Genomic DNA, 10,552 nt, shown 5'->3' on the forward strand with positions numbered 1-10,552 from the left:
ATCTGCACTACTCATCGACTAAAAAACACCAGATTATCCTTGTTAATTACACAACATTGATTGGTTTAAATTGTGTGCAATGCTTTTATATTTTTCCCCTTCGATTCGGAGAAACACGCTGCTATCGATATTATTTCTGTTATGTTATGTAACTGTTTAATGGTGTTATCTTTATTGCTACCCCCTTCCCCGTCAACGTATAGTGTTGGTCCACAGCGCAAACATATTAGTTTAACACAATCCGCATCTAAAGATACGTTATTTTCCCCTGTGCAATTCCAGTCTCACATCTCAGAGCACATCGTCATTAACAAATACCGGAAACAGACCGAAAACATTTTTTAAAAATAAAATAATACCTTATTCCGAGTGTGCTTGCTTTTCTCTTTGAAAGTCATCACATAACGACATTGTAATACACGGTTCGGCTGCATTAAATATTACATATCTGCCGTAGTTCTGTATTTATAGCCCTGATGAGAAGACAAACATGAGGAACTGAAAACGTGACGTGGATCATAAATATATCAGCCATTAAACAACATCTTACATTTCTTTTCACACAATACGTCTCCTTGCAGTATCAACACTAATTCGGCTCACTTTTATATTTGATCCAATTGGCTGTATTTACACCATAAAGGTGCACAGATGATATAAAGAGACACCTGGTGGTTAAAGCATGTTATTGAATTTCATTATTTTTATTATTAGATATTAATAGGATCCCTATAAAGTATATTCATTACTCGTTATTCTCTACTAATAGTTAATTAAAGACTGTATATAATGACTATTTTGCACATCCCGTTCAAGATTTCAAGATGTTCTAAGGTTTATTGACATATCATATAGGCCTACACAACTATGGTGTAGTTCTGCACTGAATGAAAAACTTGGGTCGCAGGTTCCTCAACAGTGCATTACAAGACATCTATCAATATGTGTGCATACCTCCAGCAATGTTAACTATGTTGAAGCACTTATTTTAACTGATATTATACATAATGTATACTCTTATAAGATGTATGCAGATATTTCATCTCCGGCCTTGTCAGGTATTGAACAATCAATAAATAAAGAACACAGAATTGTTAAATATAAAACACAGAATTTGTGTGATTATACTAAATGATTTACAAATAAACACCACTGCATATTTAACTGTTACACATGCTGATGTAACGCAAATGTTCCAACTTGGGATCAATAAAGTATATCTTATCTTAAGCTGATCGATGGCTGCTGCCATATTTGCAAAATGTGCCTCTGAACCTTGACAAGTGCATGTTTCAGGCTTATCAATTAATGTAATGTAATGTTATCAATTAACAACAGGAGGGGTCACAAACATAAGTCCAGCTGTTAAATAAAGCTCTTCTGACCTTAGCTGGCGTGTGGGTATATATATTAATACTGCCCATTATGGGCACAAGCAATTTTCACCCATTTATTAATTATATGTTTTAAATGTGAGTGTTTCCTGTCCCCTAAACCTCCAGGGATGTACACAGTTTAATACTGGCAACTTCTTATTATGGGAAATACGAAAACGTCTTTTAAAACTACAACTCCCAGTAGAGACGTGCCATAGAGAACATGTTGCGAAACATAATAGCCAGCATGTGTAGTTCTGGGGACGGGGTGGGGGAGGGGGGGGACGCGGTGGACCCGTTCAAATCCAGTTTTGAACAGTCTGCCGTGGTTCCATCCCATTTCAAGTGCTGTTCGAGGCTCGGTAACCCTCGGAGCACACTCTCCAATCACAGAGCTTGAGGACTATCACGGGGTTTGTCAAACAGAGCACATGGTTTAGTCCAAACGATAGCTGGGGATTCTGGGTAGTGTAGTGTCTTCTGCCATCCTTTATTCCGAAAAAAGATTTGTTTCTCCGAATCGAAGGGGAAAAATACAAAAGCATTGCACACAATTTAAACCAATCAATGTTGTGTAATTAACAAGGATGATCTGGTGTTTTTTAGTCGATGAATAGTGCAGATATCACTGTAAAATCAATCGTCAGTAAGGGGAATATTTACTTCCGGGTGTACAATTCTCCGTTATCCAATGAGAATGGACGCTCTCATTGCCTTTAAGGGCAGTCGACACAAACGAATGCCGTGCTTCCATGAGCGTCCATAGAAGCACATAGACATCCCGGAAAGCTGAAAATGGACGCTAAGGGCCCCCCCCTTGCGTTGAAAATGGACGCTAAGGCCCTCCCCCCTTGCGTTGGAAAAAGCCGGCAGGGGACTTGACATAACGTCAACATAGGCCGACCTGGGAGTGAGGATGTGTTGGTTTTATCACTGCTACTTTGAATGTTTGTGGAACATAGCCTGATAATAAAGACATATTCATAATATTTAATAAAGAAGTGCTAATTAATGGAAAAACTTCCTTCAACAGCTTAGTTGGAATTGGGTCTAACATGCACGTTGATGGTTTAGAAGAGAGAATCATTGAATGTAATTGTTCAAGGTTTATGGCTGAAAAGCATTCTAGTTTACTATCTAGTGTAATATTAGAACTTACGTTTCCGGGAGCTGTTGATAACACTATACTGGTCAAAGGCGAGAGGTCATTCATTTTGTTTCTAAGAGTAACAATTGTATCGTTAAAAAAGCACATCAAATCATTACTACTGAGTGCTATGGGAATAGAAGGCTCAATCGAGCTGTGGCTCTCTGTCAGCCTGGCTACAGTGCTGAAAAGAAATCTTGCATTATTCTTATTCTCATCTATTAATGAAGAGTAGTAGGCTGCTCTCGCTTTACGCAGTGCTTTCTTATATTCATTGAGAGTAATATGCCAAATTAAACGAGATCCTTCAAGTTTAGTGGAATGCCTTTCAAGATGTCTCGACTTTTGTTTTATTTTGCGGGTTTCGGCATTATGCCATGGAGCTAATCTATGTTGTTTTATTTTCTTCTTTTTCAAAGGAGCAACAGAGTCTAATTGTATTCGCAGCGCATCTGTAGCACTATCAACAACATGATCAATTTGGGGTGGTGTACATTTTGTATACGTTTCCTCCCCTACATGCAGACATGCTATCGAGTTAAGTATTGGTGGAATCTCTTCCTTAAATTTGGCTATAGCACTAACAGATAGGTTTCTGCTGCAAGAGCTTTTGACTAATGCTTTGTAGTCTCGTAATAGTACTTCAAAAGTTACTAAGAAATGGTCGGATAAAGCAGGATTATGCGGTTCGACTAATAGTTGCTCAATTTCAATACCATAAGTCAGAACAAGGTCGAGAGTGTGATTATAGCAGTGGGTTGGTTTATTTACACTCTGACAGAAACCAACAGAATCTAATATAGAGTTAAATGCAACAGTAAGGCTATTTTTATCATCGTCAACATGAATATTAAAGTCACCTACGATAAATACTTTATCTGTTTTAAGAACCAAAGTTGATAAAAACTCAGAGAATTCAGATAAGAATTCTGAATAAGGACCTGGTGCACGGTACACTGTAACAAATAAGATTGGCTGCAAAGTTTTCCAGGTCGGATGCGTAAGACTAAAAACAAAGGAGGTATAATTTAATTTTGGTTTAGTATTGATAAGTAAACTTGAGTCAAAGATTGCTGCAACTCCACCTCCTCGGCCCGTGCCTTGAGCAATATGAGTGTTGATATGGCTGGGTGGAGTGGCCTCATTTATGCTGACATATTCTTCATGTCTCAACCAAGTTTCAGTGAGACAGCATATATCAATATTATAATCTGATATTAAATAATTTACCAATATTGCTTTAGATTCTAGAGATCTTATGTTTAAGAGACCACATGTAATCTTCCTGTTTTGTTGCACTGTAGTAGTTGTTACATTTACTTTTATTAGGTTATTATGTATGACACTTCTATTAGGTTTACCTTAAATTGTCCTTGGGCAGACACACACACCGCTAATATTGGGTATTTTATTGGGTTCGGGATTCCTATGGATGACTGCCTAGGAGAGAGCGCAGAGAAGCGTGTCAGACTGCGACTCCGCCTCCTGGTCTCAACTCCAGTTTGTCATGGATTAAGTCCACAAAGCCCTGAAATGTTTGCCGAAATGAGATCTGCACCTTCCAAAGTAGGATGAATGCCGTCTCTCTTAATCAGACCAGGTTTTCCCCAGAAGGCTGTCCAATTATTTACAAAGTCCACATTGTTTGCTGGGCACCACCAAGACAACCAGCGCTGAAATGATGACATGCGGCTATACATGTCATCATTGATCAGATTGGGGAGGGGACCAGAGAAGATTACGGTGTCCGACATTGTTTTAGCATAACTACACTAAACTACACTTTTGTCCATTATTCTTACTGAAAATGTTAGATTACACATTCACATCTGACTGAAGATTGGCCCCATGTATTTGTGACGTTGCAAACTCTGCGGTACAAGTGATGTGAAGCTCATAAAGTGAGGCAAATAGAAATAATCAGCTGATGGAGTGTAGATGTGGAAATAGGTGCATTCGATCAGCTGACTGTGTTTTCACAATAAAAGTAGTTTCTTAGAGAATGTCATGTACTGGTCTTAAAATCTCATAACATAAGCTTTTAATTTTCCTCTTGGATGTTCTTCTTGACCCTCAGAGAAGGAGAAAATGTTGAGTCGTGTCTTTCAGGCATGTCCTTTCCTAACAAAAAGTACAGGAAACATAAAACATATTGTTATTATTATTAATACAAGTGTGTTATTTATGAAAGAGGTGTGTTTGTGTGTTTAGGGGCTGTAGATATAATTATTTTGTAATGTTTTTTATTTATTTCAACAGTGAGCTACAAAGACAATCCGATTATGAATGAACAGTATGAAGTTCATCAACATTGAAATATATTTTATTATCAAAATAATATTTAACTGTTATCAAAACGTAGTGCAACTGTAGAAGCTTGCTCTGTTGTCTCACTGAAAGAATAACTTTTACCACGTTTTTTAAAGACAATATTGAGAGATAAATAGTAGCAGTTCTCACTGTGTGTTAAATATCTTTGCCTTCAATACATTAAATTAGAAAGCTGACAGTCATTGTTAACATCTAAATGTAACTTTTTGCATGGAAAAAACCCTCAACTTAACTGATGTGTAGGTGATCAAGTATTTAGTATTGTTTAGAACTAGAGTCTACAAATGTAAACCACCGCTTGTACTGTCAGATTTGCATACGCGGGATTTGATGCCGATAGATGCTCGTGATGCTTGCAAAGCCATGCCATGCTCCCCCAATGCAGTTCGGCGAAGTTTAAAAATCTTCTACGTCACCCCATTCAAATGAATAGGCGAAGCGTTGAAAGCATTTTTCGATGCCTGTAGTGTAGACGGGCCGTTACGAGGGCCGCGTGCTGCACGTATTGACCATAGACTGTATTTAGACCTATTTAATCCTATTAACCAAGCGGCAAACTCTGGGGAAGAGCCGGAGAGTGAGAGACAGAACTGGACTCCTCACAGCAGTGAACTTCAGCACAGGCATAGAGTCTTTGTTTCATACTGTAGCTACAAATAATCAAGAAAGATATTGGTTGAAATAAATGAAGTATTGACTTTAATACACTGATATACATTCCATTAAACTTTAATGGAATGTATATCAGTGTATTAAAGTAATCTGACAGTACAAGCGGTGGTTTACATTTGTAGACTCTAGTTCTAGAGTTATGTGTGTGGAAAAATGCATTAAGTAAAACGATTGCATTTATCCCAGAGTAAGTCATCTCTCTCCACAATTACACTTTTCCCCATAATGTCCGTTTCAAAGAGACGGCATTGTGACGGGCGCGAATAATTGGCCCTTTCTGTGTCGACCCTCCATGGGCAAATATTCCCTTCACGGGGAGTTTTGCGCCGGAACGGGTCACCATGATGCAACTCAATGCCTTTCATTTGACCACCCTTCCACATCTAACCATTCAACCCTACTCAGTAGGGCCTACTGTACACTGTTTACTCACCACCACAAAACAGACAGAGTGAGCAACCAGATGGTTATCACAGTGTAGAGGTGGCCAGAAACACTACCATAATGACGAAAATGCTACTTTTACAGCAGGGAAGTTCCAAAATGTAATCAGAAAGGTGTTTACGTGTTAACGCATACAGCCGTTATGACAATGTGTAACAGGCATGTAGAATAGTGTAAATACCATTCCTAAACATTTTTAACAAAACAAGTTTCCAAACATTAGATCTTCTAAATGTTCCCTGTACTTGCTCTGGGCACTGTGCATCTTAAAATATCCAAACTGCTGTCCTGTCATCCCATTGTTGTCGTCTTACATTTTTGTTTTATTATTTTTGCAAATATCAATGTCTACGATGTGATATTTCTTCTATTGCTTTTGGGCTAAGGCAGAGTTGGGAGCAGAGTGAGACAACAGATTTGTTCTGGCAGATTGCTTTGTTTACTTTCCTTTCTTTCCAGGACACACTTTATTTAATCTTCTAAAGTTTAATGCAGGCACAGATTACAGGAGGGCATAACATGCCTACGAACAGTTGTAGATGGATACGGTGAAGTCAGTGAGAAAACATGCTGTTTTAAGTTATGATTCCCAAAATACACAAGGATGTGTAAACATAAGAAATAAGACATCAGTTAAATTAACTATAATTTACCCAACTGTAAATAATTCACATATCACTGCAGCCATAATTATGATAATTGAGTTCAATGGCCTGTGACTTTCAAAATCATTAAGCTTTTTTTTTAACTATTCATCATTTGCATTTTATCGTGCATTTTACAACTACAACAACTTCATTTATTTTATACAACCATGAACTAACATTTGCTATGGCTTTTAGTCAGGGATCAATCCTGCCATTTACGTCGCTCCCCACCAAATATGGCAGCCCATTTGCGAGTTATCTCCAGGTAGATTGCAGGTTTATTGGGCAGGTAGTCCATATACACAGTCTGACCCGTTTTTGGTATTGCCATTTCAATCTGAGTCCCCTCGTGCCATTCATTAAAAGATGTTATAGCGATGAAATCAGGCCTGGCTTGTAACGCAGCACTCAGAGAGGTCTCGTAGTATTTGCCATTGATGCGGTTTCGAGTGTTTTGGAAGTTCCAGGGTCGAACGCCTGTGTCAATGTACCCGGGGCCCACACTTAAAATGTATATTAAGTTGTTATCTTCACAGAAAGCTTTAAGGGACTCCCAGTTTCGCTGAGTGGACCCATAGGAAAACCCATTGGTAGCAAAGTAGGTGTAGACACCATCAAAACCAGCAGTAAGGATATCCCTCTTATGTTTCTCCTCGACCAGCAGGGCGATGAAGATGGCGTCATACGGGGTGTCCCTGATGCTGTTACTATCTGTGTGTTTGAGCAGTTTGCCCCACTGCTCAGAGTTCATCAGATATGAGTCATACACATAGATGAGTGGAAGAAGCTTGCCAGTGTTCGTCCGGTACTTGAAGAAGGTAGGGTGATCTCCATATCTGAGAAGAGGAGGCGTGAAATAAAGGGAAGAAATACAAATGTCAAAGGAATAAAATGACTGATAGAAACCTTAGAATTATTGATCGAGAAAGATTTCCAGAGGGAGTTTGAGATTATGGTGCTGACATTTGACTGAAAACAGTGAAGAAACACCCACTTGTCAATGATGTATTTTACATTAGTTAACATGTTGACTTCATCTCTTCCTTTGTATGGCTCGATGTGAAACGCTACCTGTACACACAAAAATGACAGAATCACAAAATATTGATGAAGTTTGCTGATAACTACAAGCAAAAGGCTACTAAACTCACTACGTTCCTCATACATACCTTAACATGGTATTTATGTGCCACCTCCATCAGCAAAGGCACAATGTCATCCGTTGGTTCACCGTTATCATCGCTCATATTAGGAGGATACCAGGACACAACAAGGACACCTGAGAAAAAACACAGTATAGTGTACATGTACTGCAGTGATATTAAATGAGTCGGAGTAATTAAGATGGGGCAGAAATGATATGCCGACAATCTGTTTCATGGTATCTGTTAATATGGATTAATATGGAATCACAACTCTAAATGTTGGTTTGTTAACTAAATTGTGTGCCATTAACAAAAGCAGATTTTATAATTATGATGACAAAGTTAAGTTTAATGTCAATCTTACCAATGGCTGCTGTGCGTAGCTGTTGCATATGGGACTCTATGATGGAGGGATCCCTGGAGCTGTAAGCCCCTAAAGAGGGGTAGAAGTTGGCCCCAATGTCTTCAGGTGGGACGTGTCTTGCTTGTGGATAACCCTGAGCTACTTTTAAGTCCCAGTGAGGCAGCTGTGGGTGGTCCCAGTGGATGTATTTGCCATCAAACTTGGGGTTTCCATACCATGTGTAGTAGAAGGCATGGAGATAGTAGTTTGGAGGAGGGAACTTCCTCAGTGCAGCCTCCAGTTTGTCTGACTGAGCGGAGTCAGTCATTTGTCTCTGGACAAGTTTATTGTAATTTTCTCTCTGGATCTGGTCGTCATTCCTTCTCTCCGGGACCGGCTGTTCACCGACAGGGTTGTCGAACGGAGAGTCCTCAGGTGTCAGCGCTTTTAAGACCACTGTTACTATGAGCACGAGCAACACCAAAGCAATTAATGTGATGCAAGATTTGCGCCTAAACCTTGCCATTCTTCAGTCAGTGCTTGAGGCTTTCCACAGTTCATTGTTGAGACAGCAGTGAGGGACTGTAGCTGAACAGGATGCCATCAATGCTCTGTCAGTGAGGTAACGTTCAGCCTGGAGGTTTGAGAAAACAATGCATTTAAGTGTGTTACAAAAGGAAAAACTCTTCAACTTTGCCCCTAAAAATATCAGAAAATAAAGAAAAAATACTATCAGAATGTAATTCTTTTTTACGTTAGGCAGCAAAATGCTTACATGTAAGAGGTTGCATCAATCCAATATTTGGTTGTTGATTTAAATTGCATAACAGTAGCTTAAAAAAAACAGTGAATTAAAGAGGCACACGGAGCTAACCTAGCTACATTGTTTTAAATGACTACACACAAGCCGGAAGTGCTGTCAGAACGTACAGTATAGTAACACATGTGTTAATTCAGCAAAAGCTTCTTACATACAGTTTAGCGATGCATAGACACATTTACTAAACTTACCAGACTTTAACCATACCTATATCGATTAACTTTAGACTTGTCAACAGCAACCTAGAATAAAAATGGTGACACAATATTAGCTTTATCCTCCGACAGGACACCACTTCAATTGTTTTCGTAATAAAACTCTATTAATTGAAACAAAACCTCTAGTGTTAAACACTCAAGTACAGTCTTCACAGTTCGGACGACTCTTCATTACATATTTCGTTGTAAGAGATATGAGAGATATGAGAGATGCAGAGGACGGGACACAACCTGCACTTCTGGGCTCGGTTGTTTGCAGATCTACAAATGCTTCAGCAGCGCATGCGCAGTGGCAGCGACACATCCATGCTCTATATGAATCTGATGTTAGAGCTGCGTCAACAACAATGAGAGGAGCAGTTTTACTGAATGAGAATTATACGTGTCGCCCCCATTTGTTTGGTGAGGTGTATTACACAATGGAATCACTAAAAGGACCAATACATTGTTTTTTATTACTATACAAAAATTCTGTTTCGAAAAAAAACATTCCAGCGTTATTTTGTAGTTGCAACATTTAAAAACGTGCTCATCTCGACCATTGGGCCGAATCTGTGTAGGCTACACGGTAAGTCAAGCAAACTACAAATATATCAGAAATAAGGATATTGTTGTTTTGTCATTTGTTAATGTTCGTGTTTTATTTACCTTTTATATTTATATACCTCATAACATATATTGGAGTGTTGACACTAATGGAACAGCAATATTCATGTCAATAAGTTGATTTGATCAATCAATAGGTCTGTTTTAATGTGTCTGTTCATAGTATTCCATATTTGCTTGAAACCATGAATATGGAAGAACTAAAGCCAAGAAATCCATTAGTGTGCAGCAAGAAAATGAGCAGCCCTATCAGACAGCCCTATCGGAGCCAAAGCCTCCAGAGGTTTGGTGACGGCGATGATGTGATGATGGATCCAGTGAAACAACAGGATGTACAGGTTTGGCTAGTCAAGATGTTTGTCCAAAAATGCCCAAAATGAACATATAACCAGTTTTTTTGCAGAAATCTTAAATACATGTTAAATTAATTACTTTCATTTATTTTCTCAGGTCAACTCCACATTCAGCTCACAAACCATCATCTACTACACTCTCCTCTTTCTAAAGATGGGACTGTGGATCTGCTTTGCCTGGGTCATGGCCCACCTCCACCTGGGCCTGCCATGTTTCATCCTGCCACTCATCCTCTGGTTGTATTCAGGGCCGATGCACAGTGCTCTGAAATGGGCTAAAAGACGTCTGCGGGGCAACTTTGAATAAACTGAGATAAAAAGTGAAGAATATATAATTTTTGCAATTCCTCAAATTTCTTGAAAGACAGAGCATTCATGCAAATATGAGTGAATTCAGAGGGGACAGTTTTAGTTTCCATCAATTTTATTGATTTATAGTTTCAAACAAAC

General features: G+C 38.9%; 1 protein-coding gene and 1 long non-coding RNA gene across 7 annotated transcripts; one reads left to right on the forward strand and one right to left on the reverse strand.

Annotated features, from left to right (window-relative positions):
• Positions 1-4,547: 4,547 nt before the first annotated feature.
• On the reverse strand, positions 4,548-9,525 carry manea (mannosidase, endo-alpha). 6 transcript variants are annotated; one of them, XM_071207247.1, is made up of 7 exons: positions 9,264-9,525; positions 9,117-9,167; positions 8,127-8,739; positions 7,787-7,896; positions 7,612-7,688; positions 7,410-7,453; positions 4,548-4,644 (listed from the first exon to the last, which is right to left on the reverse strand). In XM_071207247.1, exons 3-7 carry the CDS (start codon positions 8,629-8,631, stop codon positions 4,565-4,567), a joined length of 816 nt encoding a protein of 271 aa, XP_071063348.1. In that variant the 5' UTR covers positions 8,632-8,739; positions 9,117-9,167; positions 9,264-9,525; the 3' UTR covers positions 4,548-4,564. The 6 variants fall into 6 exon arrangements, with proteins under 6 accessions (XP_071063348.1, XP_071063347.1, XP_033967940.1 ...); XM_071207246.1 differs by having other exon boundaries at positions 7,230-7,453; XM_034112049.1 differs by lacking the exon at positions 4,548-4,644 and having other exon boundaries at positions 6,405-7,453; positions 9,133-9,167; positions 9,375-9,525.
• Positions 9,526-9,615: 90 nt separating this feature from the next.
• LOC117468083 (uncharacterized) lies at positions 9,616-10,437 on the forward strand. The gene is made up of 3 exons (XR_004554426.1): positions 9,616-9,711; positions 9,913-10,087; positions 10,200-10,437. It is a non-coding gene; the product is annotated as an uncharacterized lncRNA (long non-coding RNA).
• Positions 10,438-10,552: the final 115 nt, after the last annotated feature.

The sequence above is a fragment of the Pseudochaenichthys georgianus genome, chromosome 22, assembly GCF_902827115.2.
Source record: "Pseudochaenichthys georgianus chromosome 22, fPseGeo1.2, whole genome shotgun sequence".
NCBI lineage: Eukaryota > Metazoa > Chordata > Actinopteri > Perciformes > Channichthyidae > Pseudochaenichthys > Pseudochaenichthys georgianus.

Bases quoted from the DNA above. Each gene is read 5' to 3' on its own strand.
- manea (XM_034112049.1), bottom strand. From the start codon at position 8,631: ATGGCAAGGTTTAGGCGCAAATCTTGCATCACATTAATTGCTTTGGTG. The intron at 7,897-8,126 runs GTAAGATTGACA...GTTTTTTCTCAG, and splicing joins GCTACGCACAGCAGCCATTG to GTGTCCTTGTTGTGTCCTGG. The intron at 7,454-7,611 runs GTGGGTGTTTCT...TCCTCTTCTCAG, and splicing joins GTAAAATACATCATTGACAA to ATATGGAGATCACCCTACCT.